This window comes from Felis catus, chromosome E1 (genome assembly GCF_018350175.1).
Source record: "Felis catus isolate Fca126 chromosome E1, F.catus_Fca126_mat1.0, whole genome shotgun sequence".
Taxonomy (NCBI): domain Eukaryota; kingdom Metazoa; phylum Chordata; class Mammalia; order Carnivora; family Felidae; genus Felis; species Felis catus.
In genome coordinates, this window is record NC_058381.1 from 3,539,120 (window position 1) to 3,555,203 (window position 16,084).

Genomic DNA, 16,084 nt, shown 5'->3' on the forward strand with positions numbered 1-16,084 from the left:
GTAAAGGAAATACTCCATTCTTAGACTGTTAAGAATACATAAATGCATGATAAATGCATGAGTAAATGCTACCAGAGAGCATTTATTCTTTCAGATAGATTTTACTTTGTTAAATCTTAAAAGATATTGTTGGTATTTCTTTTAATCACTGTTACATTTATTTCCACGACACCTGCTGTTACTACAATATTGATTCAATCTGGCAACATGTCTCTTAAATTACTTACCCTTCAGTTAAGTTTGTTTCTCTATGTAGGTTACTCACATCTCTCTTCTTTTGTATTTTTAGTTGCTATTATAAATTGCTTTCTTTTTTTCCCCCTCAACTATGTTTTCTTACTGGTTAATGACATTATACGGAAAAGCTCTTAGCTACCTGTTTACTAGTTCGGACAGTTCTTCAGGTGATTCTCTTGGCCTTGACAGATAAGCAATTGTTTGATTTCTGCATAATTAAATTATCTTCCCGAAAGAGGAAGTAGTCTTTATTTTTGCCTTTTTGCATAGGCAAAAATACTTGTAAGCACAAAGATAAAGGTTATCGACTTAAATGGAAATGCCTCTAGTATTTCGCTGCGGGCTGTTACCTTATTAAGAACACTCCCGTGTATTACTAGTTTCCATGTATTAGAGGGGTTTTAAATATTAGGAACGAATGTCAAATTCTATCAAACGTTTTAGGGGCATCTATTGAGATGTTTATGTGACGTCAGTGTTTTGAGCGACTGCTGTTGATGAATTACTTTATCAGGCCACCTCACAGTAAATCTTACCAATTAGGTTTTCTCTTGCTCCGTAACCGTTTTCTAGGACCTCGTTTACATGTCTATTATAGCACTTGCAATTTTGCGAGGATTCCTACTTACTTCTCAGACCCCACAGGTGAAAACTTAGCACGAGGCCCTTGTCCACACCTGTCAGGGCACCCATCAACCTGCCTGTTCCTGTCACCCCCCACTTCCCTGGCCAGGACCCAATCTATGCACACAGCATTTCCCTATTTGATCCTGAGGCAAAGAGAACAAGCCAGGGCCTGTCGTCAGTATTGTGGGGGCTTCTCTGTCTGGCCCGGGCAGTCTCAGAGACCCTTTGGCAAAGCACAGCACAGGCAAAGACCACGTAGTGGGGTCTCCTGGCCTTGAACCCCTAAGGATTCCTCCTTGAGTTACCTCCTGTGTTCACTGCTCTCAGCCATCCGATGCTGTGTGCGCCAGGAAGGGGAGATCCCGGCCCTGTGCACCTGCCCCCCTCAACACTCACCTGGGGCCTTGAGTTCAGCATCAATGAAGGTGAGCAGCTCCTGGCAGATACTGCAGTAGGGAACAGGCCAGGTCAGGAAGCGGTGGTAGGTTCTGGCTGCTTTCAGAAGGAGATCTGAATCTGGCGGGAAGTGTGGTGTCTGGGATGGAAAGGGAGAGGCAAGCAGAGACGTCTGGGTAAGAGAGAGCTCACCGATATTCTAGAACATACCCTGCTCCTTTCTGATACGTTCCGCAGAAGGCACACTGCTCCTGGCAGCAGTGTGTCCAAGGACGAGGGCAGAAAGAACCGGAAGTTACCCACAGGGCGTGACTTACAGATGGTAAAGATGGCACCCAGAGGCACCTCTACTGTAAGGGCCGTGACTTTACCACACGTAACATCTAATGCACGAGAGCGCCCCTCTGAAAAGCTGTCACCTTGGGGGTCATACTAAATGGTGGCGTTGCCGCAACTCATCTGGGGTAATGGTCTCCGATGCCTAAACTACCTTTCTTTCAATACTCTCGTTGAGGCAAACGTTTATGCTTTGCATGGATTGGTTCCATGTACGTACGGTCATCTGATGATGCCACCGGTCTGGTGAATACGGGATGATCACACCGGGGGACACGGACTCCTGGGGTACAGAATAAGGTGGACCTAAGATCTCTCAGCAGGATCTGTTTCCTGGCTCGTGAACAGGCTGTCGACAGCAGTCCCCTCCACGGGAGCCTGGATACACCAGGCACCATGGCATCCGCACAGACTTATGGAGGCCTTTCAAGATGGCCGCTCTGATGCCATCAGAGGCTTTGTATATTTAGCCTGTTTCTAGCCATTCAGGGAGTTATGGGGCTGCTCGGATGCCAGAGGGTTGACACCCATTTCAAGGGCGTGGCTTGACAGATACCCTAAGTTGTCTCCGGAGGTGTGAGGGCTCTGTCCCCATGGAGACCGTCCCTCCCTGTCCCCTCTCACTTCCCCAAGCTAGCCCGCCCCGGAACTTACGCAGAGAACAGTGGAGTAGAAAAGCAGAGCCAGGGGGGCGAGAAGGTCATAGGTGCCCTTCTCCTGGACCTGTGGACAGGACAGGAAAGCAGCGTGAGGCTCATCACAGGTGCAGAACAGAGCAGCGCTTTCTTTTTCTGCACTTTTTTTTCTTACGGGAAAGGCAACTTAACCACAAGGAAACAATGGGGGAAATTCAACTTAAAAAAAACCAAACACTCACAATATCCCCCCTCCAAATGAACGTAACCACAGCTAACGTGACAATGCTTATCCTAACACCATTTTTCTCTTTGTACTTGGAAATCATAGCGTGTATGTTTTTACTCCTAAAGTTTTTACCCTATAATGTTATAAATGAATTTGTTTTGCTGCATCACCTCTAAGACCACCTTTCCCCCACCCCTGGTGCTCCTGGTTACACATTTCCTTTTCATTTGTGTGGTAAATCTTTTTTCAAATTTGTTGTGTGTCTTACTTGTACAGATTTTCTTCTGATGTCCTGATATTACAAATGTTTATTTGTCTTTTATGGATTTTTCCTTTTGTGTGCAAACACCATGTAAAATCCATATTTCCTTCCTTTTTTGAAGCTTCATTTTCTTAAATTTAAATCTTCAATCTACTTAGAATTCCATATGCTGTATGGCATAAGCTAGGAATCTCACTCTGTATTTTTCCAAATGTTTCGTAAATGTTCGCTAAATCATTTAATAAACCTTACTGATGCAATTTTTTGCATATTAAAATCTGTTTATACCTTTGGATAATATCCATCTTTTTATTACCTGTAATAATACTCCTTCTGATAGATCTCCGTAATTTATTATTTTGGACACATGACATTATTTTCTTGCTACCCTAAATACTTTTGCAATGAAACACTTGGTGCACGTTACTTTTTCTGTAATTTGGATTATTTATCTAGGTTAGGGTTCAGGAAGTGGAGTCGATGGATCAAAGACTACAAACCTCTTTCTGACCTCTGAAACGTGTTGCCAAGTTGCTTTCCGAAAGGACCGTGCCAGTTACAATACCCTGCGTGTATGAAAGTACGAGTCTCACTATAGCCTTCCCCGCACTGCTTATTACAATTTTTGACCACGCTACAGACCCATGTGATTTAGAATTCTTTGGTCCACATGGTAAAGGTCTCGGCCCCTTCCGGAACTCGTGGGGGTTGAAGATGCAGAGAGGACCCCACCACCGTGCTGTGCCTGGTGGCCTCGGCAGGCTCAAACAGAATTCTCCCTCTCTTGGCCCCGAACAGACCAGGTGCCTGATACACCTGCTGCTGGGCCCCTTCTACAAGACCCTCCCCTCTTGTCACGCGGTAGTTGATATTTGGGCTTATAAGTTAAACACTCCAAAGGTGGCTTAGGCTCTTCTGAGTTGGTGTGCTTGTGGATCAGGGTATAACGGTACCCGGTAAATGATGGTGCCAGAATTGGAACCTTGAGTGTCTTGGTAAGCCAAGACTTCCCAAGGGACAGCTTGAGAAAGTCACGTTTTCCAACACAGTTACATACTTAAAACAAAAAATGAAAAAAAAAAAAAAATTAAGCACAGAATTCTTTATAAAAGAGCCAGAATCCTCTTTAGGGACTCACAATTATTCTGGAACCCCAGCCCAGCTGAGCCCTTAAACACACTGCTGTTCTAAGTCATCAAAGCCTATTTCTTACGGACCGGCCGTGAGACAAGGTCTCAGTTTCCCTTTCTAGTCAGTTTTCTCCTCTGTGTCTGTTTTTACGGATCTTTTCGAGGAAAGGAATTCGGGAGAGCTTCCTCTCTCCTTTCTAGTCAACACTTGGACTTACAAGCCATGTCTGTCTTAAGAAGCAGCTTAATTAGGGGCGCCTGGGTGGCGCAGTCGGTTAAGCGTCCGACTTCACCCAGGTCACGATCTCGCGGTCCGTGAGTTCGAGCCCCGCGTCGGGCTCTGGGCTGACAGCTCAGAGCCTGGAGCCTGTTTCCGATTCTGTGTCTCCCTCTCTCTCTGCCCCTCCCCCGTTCATGCTCTGTCTCTCTCTGTCCGAAAAATAAATAAACGTTGAAAAAAAAAAAAAAAAGAAGCAGCTTAATTAAACTCAGATCCACGGCTCACGAGTCCTCGTCTTCCTGGTGAAAGGACCACAGCCCTTCCTAGAAGCCTTCAACTCACAAGCACCACTGGAACAGAAAGCCCAGGGGTTCCCAGCGCCTTTGCCAAGCCCCTCGGTGGGCCAGGCACCCCAGAACTGACACTCCGTGGGGACCTTTCCCTTGGCTCTTCAGTCGCAGGCCGGCCCTCACCTCTCGAGTCTTCTGCAAGATCTGCTCCAGGAGGATAAGGAAGTGGCCCGGATCCCTGCTGACCAGCTCCTGCAGGCTCCAGCAGTTGAGACACAGCCCGGCTGGAAAGGCAGAGAGAGAGAGGCAGGTGTTCAGCTTAAGTCTGGAGAGAAGTGGGAATCCCTAGGGGCACTCCTGGGGTATTCCTTTCTAAAGAGTCTGAGAAAGCTCTGAATCAACAGTCAACTCTCTCCTTCCTCACCAAGACACAATGACAAGCTTTTTATTCCTGCAGATAATGGCTCAAGAGACAGAGATGGGCTGGGATCCCCCTTAGGGGCCATGAGTCTGCACCCCTTGCCTCTGGAGAGCCACGGTTCTTCCACCAACCCGGCTCCCCTGGTTTCCTATAGGGGGTGCCGGAGCACGCAAGGTGCAGGGAAGGAGGGCAGAGGCAGAGGCAGAGGGCGCTGGAAGAGTAAGGGGAGGAGCCACAGCAAGCCCCGCCCCAGGAAGCAAGACCAAGGCTACCACAGCCCTGGGACTTCCCAGGACCGCCTGGCCGCGGAGCCGAGGAAGGCGGAAGCTACATCCATCTACCTTTTGAAAGCTACAGTGAGCACTTGGTCATTCTGTAACTTCCCCAGACTTTTGCACTCTGTCAGGCTCTGTTTCCCCTCACTCGGCCAGGGTAAACCCCTAGAGATTAAAGGCGCTGTCCTAGAGGCCTGTGTGTGCACGTGCACACGGGCGCATGCGTGCAGTGGAGGGGAGAGGAGTAAGGGTGGAAACGGATCGACCACGAATTTCTCGGAGCCCAAGCTCCGGGAGCCTTCATGTGCAGGGGCTCCTTCCAAGGTCGGGGAGGCGCAAATGGTGCTTTCGTGCGGACATCGGTTCTCAGAAAATTTGCAAAAGTCGGATCTTTTTTGTGTTCTTTTCTTTAATGATGTCGTCCCCCTACCTCAATTCTATACGCTTAGGCTTCGTCAACACCTAGGTGGGAAGTGAACAGGGAGCAAACTGCCATCTACTGACCACCTAGTGTGTGCCAATAGGATGCTAGGTTCTCACGTGATCTCCACTGAGTCTCCTATCCTCCCTTCAGGAAGAGGTTCCCGTGGTTGCTATTTCACAGACAAGGCAGGTGGAGTTGTGAGAGGTTCAGTGACTGGGGTGAGGTTATAGCAGCCAGTGAGAGGCAGTTTTAATACAGATCTGTTGAATTCCAAAGACCGAGGAAAGCCTCTCAAAGGCGGTGGCATTAGAGCTGAGACCTGGGTGAGAAGGAGCCAGCTACGGGCAGTTCTGAGGGAACAGTTCCAGGCAGCAGGTGCAAAGGTCCTGAGGGAGGGAGGAACCAGGTGTGTTCAAGGAGCAGTGGATGTCTACCTCATGGCGTAGTTTGCGAGGCAAGTGAGATACGAGACGTGAAAAATCTTAGAAGCATGAGAAATTATTACAGGTAGGCCCCGGTCTTCAGAGATACAATTGCCCCAGCCTGTATGTGGAAAGATCTAGAAACCAAGGGAACCATTCCGGGAAGAGCTATCTACGAAAGCCTAGCCGCTCTGTTGGAATCAGTAGTTGTATTTCTTTTTTTTTTTTTTTTTAATTTTTTTTTCAACGTTTATTTATTTTTGGGACAGAGAGAGACAGAGCATGAACGGGGGAGGGGCAGAGAGAGAGGGAGACACAGAATCGGAAACAGGCTCCAGGCTCCGAGCCATCAGCCCAGAGCCCGATGCGGGGCTCGAACTCACGGACCGCGAGATCGTGACCTGGCTGAAGTCGGACGCCCAACCGACTGCGCCACCCAGGCGCCCCAGTAGTTGTATTTCTAAGCAGGTTTGATAGCTTCTTCAAGGCTGTATATCGGCACATGGGAAAAAAGCAAGATACGGTCCCGGGAGAAGGAATATGTTACAGGAGCACAGACAAACTGCCATATACCGAGGGCCTACTCTCCATCGGGTGCTGTGCCGAGCACCAGCCCACGGGAGGTCCAGCCCACGGGAGGTCCAGGGGCTCGGGACCACAACCTGCCGGCTTCTGTGAGCTGCCCAGTGCTCGCCATAGCCCCTGAGGCTTTCTCAGGCCCCGCGGACCCCACCCCTGCTCCCCCAGACCTACCTGACCAGGAGGTAGAGCAGCGGCTGAGGCTGAGGCCATGCAGGCAGCGCTCCAGGGCATGCTGGATACGGTCCTCCGTGCACGTCGTGGCCCCTGGCTGCATCCTGAGTCATCGCCTGCATGCGGGGGGGGGGGGGGGGGGAGACAGACACCGGTCAGTCTGGAGAGCCCCAGGCTTAGGGAGCAAATGGCCCAGCAGAGCAGATGGCAGTCCACAGGCACTCCCAGCCCGGCCCGATCAGCCCTGCTGTGGCCCCAATGCCAAGGGCACAGTGTGGAGGCAGAGAGCCTACAGCTGTTGGAGCCCAACGGCACAGAGATGCAGGCTGCCAGGGGCGGGGAGCTGAGACGGAGGCCCCCTGGCCCACCGGGCAGTGGCGAGCATCCCCACGAGTGCCCGGGAGCAGCCACACCCCAGCGGGCAGGGGGACTCCTTGAGAAAAATCAGAATCTTAAAGCCACCGAGCAGGGACTTTAAGAAAAGGTTGATTAGCAACAGGTGGGGAGCCATGAGAAGCGCCAAACGCTGAGAGCCTCAGCGGGGCCAGCGCGGCTCCTTGGCTAACGTGTGGGGGCTCCTGGGGCCCCGGGAAGACACAGCAGGTGGTTTAGCACGGTGAATAAACCCGGTTTCTGGCAGCAACAGACTCGGACTCAGAGCATGACTCTGCTGTTTAGCAGCGCACTTTAGGCAGACTTTTGTTACCTTTTCCCAACCTCAGTTTACTTCTCTGCAAAATGGGGATAACACGGCACTGACCCTGTAGGGCTGTCGGGAAGAATGCCACGGTGGATGTGCCAAGGAAGCTTTCGAGACAAGAAGACTATCCTGCTCTAGCCCTGGCCACACTCACACTCTCCCGTGTTCACCCCTCTCAGGGCGGACCCCGTAGCTGGCCCGTCAGGCCAGGTCCTGGAGGGAAGCCGAGGAAGCAGAGGTCCGGCTCTGTGGAACTGGGGACGGACCAGGAAACCACAAGCAGAAGCACAGAGCTCAGAGCTGAGCCATGCAAACGAGATGCAAAACTGTGAAGTCCTAACGCGGACCCGGCTGCATGACCGGAACACTAGGTGCGTGGAGGCCCCGCGTAGGCAAATAATCCCCCTACTGCCCCAGCCTGGGAGGAACCACACGCCGGCCGAAGGGAACATAGTCCCTTTGTGAGCTGTCCAGCGTCACCTCACCTCAGTGAGGTCCCCGGTGGGCCACGCATCGTGGGGCTGTCTCCCTCTCTCTGCCCCTCCCCTGTTCATGCTCTGTCTCTCTCTGTCTCAAAAATAAACAAATGTTAAAAAATAAAAAACAAAACAAAAACAAAAACAAGGATTGGTACTGGCATCAGGCCAAAGGGGGAGCCCACTCTGGGTCACTGGGAAGCCTCCCGGAAGGGACACTTAAACCGGATGAGGGAGCTGGGAGAGAAGTGAGGGGAAGAACATTCCAGAAAGAAGAGACAGCATCTGGGTACAGGAAGGAGCCTGCCAAGGACTGAGACCCCGGAGCCGAGGGCCAGGTGCCACCACCTCCTGCCTGTTGAGGCAGCCGACTGAGTTCAGAAAAACTGCCACGGGTGATTCAGGACCATGGACACTGGGTGCTTCCGTCAGCAGCCCCTGGAAGCCCAAAGTTGTCCCCAGGCCCTCCCAGGGCAACTTTCCCAGTCACCTTTGGGCCCTTTGTCTGCTGACTCCTCTACGGGTAGCCCGGGCAGCGGATCCACTGACACTGGGCCTGACCGGGCCGATTCCAGGCTGTCAGGCCCCTCCCTCGCCTCGATGTGCTGGTCCCCGGCGTGGATGTGCCTCCTGGGGACGAGTACTTGTCATACACCCTCAGCCTTCTACCTTCAGCCCCACTACAACACCCCGTCCAGCTCAGAGCTCTTCGGATTCAGAGCTGACAGAACCTGCCGCAGGAGCTGGAAAATCAGGCACCTTCCAGAGGATGACTTTGGGGGCATGGCTGGCTGGCCCACATGTCCACAAGGGACCCTTTGCCCGAAGGATAATCTCTCCCCGTTAGCGCCAGGGTGGGTTCTTGGAGGGAGTTCAGAGGTCACCCCCCTCACGCCCTTCATTCCACAAAAGGGGAAGCTGACACCCAGAGAGGGTAAGTAAGGGGCAGCCCGGGGGGCGGGAGCCAAAGCTGGAAGAACCAATGTGGACATCAACAGACCACGGCGTCAGGCGGGACTTCTGTATTCCCGAATTGTGGGGACAAAAGGTGATCCATGGACCTACCCGCTCCTGTAATAAGAGTCACGGTGAATGGCGGGGACGGCGCCCAGCCACCACCTTGGGGGCCTTGCCGGGAGGGGTCCTTCCAGAACTAACACAGCTGCCTACCTGCCCCTGCCAACACGGGAAGACTGAGGACACGAGGGGCTTATCCAGCATCCCAGACGGCTCTCCTTTGCCGCCCGGGGCCAAGGGCAGAGGGGCGTTAGGAGAATCCCTTATTCAGACTGGATGCTTGCCAGGTGGGGATGTGCTGTTGTGTTCTCTTGTCACTCTACTCGGCCAGCACACCTGCTCCCTGCGAGCCCCGCCAGGGCTGAGAGAAGACGTGAGCTCCTTGGGGGTGGGGATAGGGAGGTACCAGCAACAAAAGCTGGACTTCAGCTGTTTTGTTGATCCTTGACCCTGGAGGGCTCCCACCGGGGTGAGGGCAACTTAGGGGTAAGAGGCTGAAGGCTGGACCACCTTTGGGGGAGACTGGAGGGAGGGGGGATGGAGAGATGGCTCATCTGTGGCCCAGAGAAGTTAGACAACTTGCCTAAGGTCACACAGTTAGGAGGTGGCAAAGCCAGGATGCGAACCCAGGGAGCCTGGCCTTGACCGCTAAAGTGCACCGCCCCCTCGGCAATGTCAGATGCCAGTCGCCGGAAGAAAAATAAACTCAATTCATGTTTCTACACCCAGAGGTGAAGATCCTGTGAACTGTAACACGATCTTGCTTTAAGAAACCTACATTCCCGGGGTCCCTGGGTGGCTTAGTTGGTTAAGCGTCCGACTTCGGCTCAGGTCATGATCTCGCGGTCCGCGGGTTCGAGCCCCGCGTCGGGCTCTGTGCCGACAGCTCGGAGCCTGGAGCCTGCTTCCCATTCTGTGTCTCTCTCTCTGCCCCTCCGCCCCTCCCATACTCACATTCTGTCTCTCTCTCAAAAGTAAATAAACATTAAAAAAAAAAAAAAAAAAGAAACCTACATTTCCAGTTGCTGGGAATCTCGAGCCCACCATGTCTGTCTACACCAGCTGCTCACCCTCTGGAGAGGGGATCAGAACTCACAGAGGCACACTGTCCCTGTTCCGCTGAACTGGGGCCAGCGATCTCTAGCCTGGAGAAGGGCCGAACCACACCAACCGGGTTTAAAGTCCCCTCCGCCCAGTCCCTGCCGCAAGGGACGGCTGGGTTGTGTCACGAGGCAGGAATGAGTCACCCTGCCCTGTTGTGTCCCACCGTGACGATGCAAACACGAGACGTAAATGAACATTCTCGGCCAACGCTGCTTCTGCTGCACACACACCTACCCTCAGGGGTCGGCACCCCGGGTCCCAGGGCCCTCGCTGCACCCCTCCGACGCCTGCTGGCCCACGCCGCCTCCCTCCTCCAGGCCCCTGACACTCCCACCTCCTGGCCTCAGTGTCCCTGGCTGTTCACTGGAGGCGATCAAGGCCTTCTCCACGGGTGAGCCAGACGTCCCCAGAGGCCTCTGGCAGATCTCCCGGTGTGCCTGTCTCCCTGACGCCATCTAGGGCTTGCCCCACGCTGCTCTAAGAGGCAGGACTTGCCCGGGGCACTGGGTGCTGGGGGTCAAGGGAGGTGTGAGCTCGGCCCGGGGATCCTCAGCCGAGTTGCCCTGGGGGTTGACCCAGCACACGGTGGCTGGCCACCTGGACCTTCAGCACACTCATTTCCGTCCGATGAGTCAGCCGTCAGCCGTTTCTTCTGACTTGTCAGCAGAACCCCAGTGGCTTTGGGGTGGAGATTAAGAGGGAGGAAGGTGGTACCCCCTCCCTCCCCAAGGACGATGCCTCTTTGTTTCAGAGACTTGGCAGGCAAGGCCTGGCTTCCCCCGGCACCTTGCTGAGAGGAGCATTTGTTGTGAAATTCCAGCTGCTGCCAGTAAAGGGAATGTCCGCTCACCCACCGGGGCGGGGGGGGGGGGGGGGGGGGGGGGGGGAGGTGTTGAAACCTTCAACTACCATCTCCAAGTTCCTCTTCTGAGCCGGTAAGGATGAGTCTCTACTGGGGACCCCGCAGAGAACAGAGAAGCCTGGAGTTGGGGGGGTGACCTCAGAGGGCACAGAGGAAGAACTCATCTTCACATGCTGACCTGATCCGATGACGCAAGACACAGGTCATCTTCCCTCATGTGGGGGACCTGGTCAAAGGTGCTGCCTGGGTCCAACGTTCCCGGGGCAGCCCCCACACGGGGCAGGGAGGACGGCTTCTTTTCCCGGGGGATGCCTCAAACGGAGTGGAATAGCACAGGTGGAGGGCCGACGTCTCACTGGGAGACAGGCAGGCACCTCCAGGCACTGGTGGGCACCCCACACTGCTTCCCTGGTGTTCTGGAACATTCTAGGCCCGTGCTTTGAAGCCTTAGTTCCACAGGTGGGACTAAGAGAGGCACCAAGGCATGTGGTCCTGCACTGACCCCGCCCACTTCCGTCCTGGGTCTCTCCTCCCTCCTTCCCTTCCTCTCGATCCCTGGGGTTTGACCTCCCTTCTCTAGCCCCACTCTCCTCCACGTGACTGTTGAAGGCAGAATCTCTTCCGTGACCTAATTTTATTTTTTTTAATTTTTTTTTAATGTTTATTTATTTTTGAGACAGAGAGAGACAGAGCATGAATGGGGGAGGCTCAGAGAGAGAGGGAGACACAGAACCGGAAGCAGGCTCCAGGCTCTGAGCTGTCAGCACAGAGCCCGACGCGGGGCTCGAACTCACGGACCGTGAGATCATGACCTGAGCCGAAGTCGGACGCTCAACCGACTGAGCCACCCAGGCGCCCCATCCGTGACCTAATTTTAAAACCTCCCGTCTCCAAAGCAGGAAGGATACACCTGAAACTAACAATACTGGGCTAAGAAAGGGTGAAAAGGAGAGGAGAATGAGATGGGGAGGGGGGATGAGGAAGGACAATACTTCTCTGGGGGTACTTTTAGGTACCACTTTGACTCTTAGAACCAGAGCGATAGTCCACATACGCCAAATTAAATAAATAACTCTAGTCAACTAGGATTGCAAGGGGGGGAGGCAGGTGGGGTGAAAAACACAAACAAAACAAATTAACCGGACTACATTATAAGTGAGTAACGTAACTGCATTGAAAGGGTGGGGGATGAAAGAATTAAACTGAGGAACGTTGGAAAATAGTATTTTGACTGGATGCTGTAAGGCTAAAGACAAAAAGAACTATGCACATAGTTTTCTAAGTATTCAATCTGTTTATCATAGGGACGTGTGTTTAAAACCCTGAGACTTCTTTTATGTGTGTGCTGTGACCAAACAAATAAGTAAACCTATCATAGATAATGAGAGCCAGCTTCTCACTATTGGAGAAAGAAGTTACAAATAAGGAAGGAGGGAAATCTAGGGTGAGTCAATCTTACTGGACCGGAGTTGGAGAAATCAGCATGAACTTGTGGTTTTTAATGTATTAACACAGAGATACATACAGAAGTGAAAAAGATGTGTGTATGTTTGCATTATTCGCATTGCAGTGCATACATACTGACATACGGGTGTCTGGGTTAGCATCCGACTCTTGGGTTTCATCTCAGGTCATGATCTCACGGTTCAGGAGATCGAGCCCCACATTGGGCTCTGTGCCGACAGCATGGAGCCTGCTTGGGATTCGCTCTCTCCCTTGCTCCCTGTCCCTCCCCCACTCACTCTCTCTCTCTCTCTCTCTCAAAATAAATAAATAAACATTAAAAAAAGGAAAATGCATACACGTATTTTCTAGCTCTGCTGAGAGAGCCAGGAAACGACATCCCAATAACAATGAGCACATCCAGTACCCAGGTCTTGGTTTCTAAATACCATTCTCCACTCAAAGGAACCAGGGCTCCTTAGAGAAATGGCCAATTCTAGGAGCAGGGCAGGAAATACACAAGATCAACCTGGCACATCTTACAGTGCCAGAATATAAGTCATCCCTTGAAAAAGGACGCGAGTGTCAGAAGGATACGGGAGCCAGCTCAAAGGAGCTTCCATCGGCCAAAGCCAGGGCAATTTGAACAACAGAATAAACAATGACAGTGTTGGATTACAATTCGTAGGATGAAATAAATACCCATGAGTGTATACTAATGTTATAAATAAGAGAATATGGAGGGGAAGGAACAGGTCCTCTTTACAAAAGAATTCCAATTAATGTGGATAGAGGGAGAGAAACGCAAAACCACCATTAGGCAAACACCACAGTAATAACTGCCCTCAGTACGGATGCTAAAATCCGTGCATGAAAATCTGAGAGGAGACAGGATATTTGCATAGTCTCAAAGTATCTCTTCCGAGAAATTAATTGATTGCAAGGGAAAAATAGTAATTTCACAGTGGAGAAACCCAGCACTGCCTTAACCTCATGATCCAAGTTAACATTATCAATAATAAGACATATGAAGATCATGCATCCCGATATGATGCACTGAGAGGGACATAGGTCACTTCTGTGGGATTCTTACCAAAAATGCATACACACAATCGAATCATGAGAAAAATACCATTCACAACCCAACTGAGAGAAATTCTGTAACATCACCGACTAGTACTCACCAGAATGTCAAGGTCATAAAAGATAAGGAAGCCAGAGGAACTGCCACAGATTGGAGGAAATTGAGGACACAAAAAAAACTAGACACAATGTGAGATCCTGGAAGGGATTCTGGAATTAAAAGACGACATTGTGGGGGCGGTGGGGCGGGGGGGGGGACTGGCTAAAATCCAAATGAGGTCCACAGTTTAGCGAACAGTATTGTACCAATGATCATTTCCAAGTTTTGGTAACTTCACCTTGTCATGTAAGTTGTTAACATTAGGGGAGGGGTGAAGGGTCTCCACGGTTCTAAGACCCTTTATGTAGTTACATAGCCTGACGGATCCTTCGAATATCCTTCCGGATAGTTATTCAATGCTTTGCTGTCCTTCATGATCTTGTTTGAAGTTGCTACTTCATGTGTAGTCGCACGTCCTAGTCATTGGTTGGTCGGCCAGCCCTCACCCCTGACTCAATGTTCCTAAGCTGGGGTGGAGAATCTCTGGGGCTCTTGGAGGACCGAAAGTCCTCAGAGAGGATGCATTTTGATGGCAATCCAGAAGTCAGTATATTTTGGACCACTTGGATGTCACCTATGAGCGAATGTTGCCATAAAAATTTGGTGCCCCGTTTGCGTTTGTGTCTATCACCAATTTGGTGTCGCCTAAAAGGACAGGGCATGTCAGATGTGTTCTTGGGATCTACTAGAGCTCGAGGTTGAACCCAATGAGTTGACGGAAAATGTTTGGTAAGAGGAGAAAAATTTACATGATCTGAAGAGAAACCAGAAGATAAATTAATGGAAAATATTTAGAGAAGTGCCTGGCACATAATAAGTGCTCAGCAACGGCTATCTATTAGCTGTCAGCATGCTTCCCTCACACAGACAATTCTATGGCCCCATTCCAGACGGCGCTGAGATTGGGCCAAGAAACGAAACACCCCCTGGATGACTCTGATGCATGGTCGGGCTTGGAAAGTAACGTTTTCTGGTTTTCAAAGTCACACACATTCTAGACTATATGACTAGGCAAGCATCCTGGAGATGAGGTGGTGCAACCTTCCCATTCTACGAACGGGAAAACAGAGGCTCTGAGCAGTGAGGAGTCTTCCTCGGATCAGAAAGTGGCAAATCTATAGCTAAAATCTGAGCCTAGAACCCAGGAGAGTCATGACACCCTCTTGCTTCGGTGGGAATCTGCTTCCACTGCCAATCTCTGAGTGACCTCAGCTCCCTTTCTCAAGGTTATTTTTGGAATCCTTTTGTCAATTTCTTTTCAGAGTTATTGTGTAGGTATCGAACTCCTTCGTGTGTCAACTCTGTGCATTTAGGTTTTCTGACAATACCATTCATCTTAATCAAGATTGGAAATTTTACTAGAAAAGATTTAGGCCTAGAATTTCTTTTTTTTTTTTTTTAATTTTTTTTTCAACGTTTATTTATTTTTGGGACAGAGAGAGACAGAGCATGAACGGGGGAGGGGCAGAGAGAGGGGGAGACACAGAATCGGAAACAGGCTCCAGGCTCCGAGCCATCAGCCCAGAGCCCGACGCGGGGCTCGAACTCACGGACCGCGAGATCGTGACCTGGCTGAAGTCGGACGCTTAACCGACTGCGCCACCCAGGCGCCCCTAGGCCTAGAATTTCTATGTGATTTAAAAAATTGTTTCTGAACCTGTGATTTTAGCCCCTTTCTTAATCTAAACGTTGTAAAATCAGGTTTTAAGATACAAACCTGGATTGGATTTATTTTCAATATTTTTATACTGTATCACCATTCTTTCAATAATCCTTTTTGGACATTTATAATAAATGTCATAACTATGAAAATAGCAGTCTTTTCGGGGGGGGAGGCAGCAGCTTTAAGTGTGATTTACTTCATTGCTGTTTATTTTTTTATTTCTTTGTTTTCATATCGTATCATCTCTAGTTATGAGTTCTTTATTTTGATTCATTTCTTGTTCAGCTGGAGTACTCTGAGTAACTTCAGGATGAGTGTGTGGGTAAGGTAGTTTCTGAGACTTTAGATGTCACGTTCATTTCATTCACTGAGGCTCACAATGAATTCTACCTTTGCCAATTAAAGAGGTGGCATAATTCTTAATCTTTTCGCCTTCAAAGTGTTTATAAACCCCCCAAATTATTGACTGTAAAAAAATGGCTACAACAAAGAGAATTAGCTAAGGTGGTCTGGTCCAAGTCAAGACAGAAATTAATATTGTTCAAGAATATAAATTAAAAAAACAGAAACTGCATTAGGAAAAAGACCCCACCTATAGGCACAAGAAAAAAAAATGAGAGAGAATAGGCTTTACAAATATGCAAGATTTTAATGAAGTAAAACTTTGAGGGGACACAAAAGAAGGCAAATAAACGTAAATGCATACCCTGTTACGAGACGGGACGATTCAATGTCAAAGAATTACTTCGAAATGGATCAGAGCCTCAATGTAAACAGCTTAAACTGTAAGAGTCTCAGAAGAAAACAAAGGAGAATGCCTCATCATGCTGGATATGTCAATAATTTCTTGGATATGACAACAAAACTACAAGGGATGAAATAAAAATAAAGTGGATGTACATCAAAATCTAAAACTCTGTGCATGAAAGTCAACAGGGTGAGGAGGTAAACCTAGAGAATGGGAGAAAATATTTGCAAA

At 50.1% G+C, this 16,084-nt stretch overlaps 1 protein-coding gene across 3 annotated transcripts in view; it reads right to left on the bottom strand.

Annotated features, from left to right (window-relative positions):
* Positions 1-16,084, bottom strand: part of PIK3R5 (phosphoinositide-3-kinase regulatory subunit 5) — a 70,826-nt gene that overhangs the window by 18,054 nt on the left and 36,688 nt on the right. For all 3 annotated transcript variants that reach the window (XM_023243500.2, XM_023243497.2, XM_023243498.2), the window contains exons 2-5: positions 6,658-6,773; positions 4,546-4,646; positions 2,251-2,319; positions 1,261-1,399 (exon numbers count right to left, since the gene is read on the bottom strand). In XM_023243500.2, the coding sequence (XP_023099268.2) occupies positions 1,261-1,399; positions 2,251-2,319; positions 4,546-4,646; positions 6,658-6,760 (412 nt within the window). In that variant the 5' untranslated portion in view covers positions 6,761-6,773. The remainder of the gene's footprint in view (positions 1-1,260; positions 1,400-2,250; positions 2,320-4,545; positions 4,647-6,657; positions 6,774-16,084) is intronic.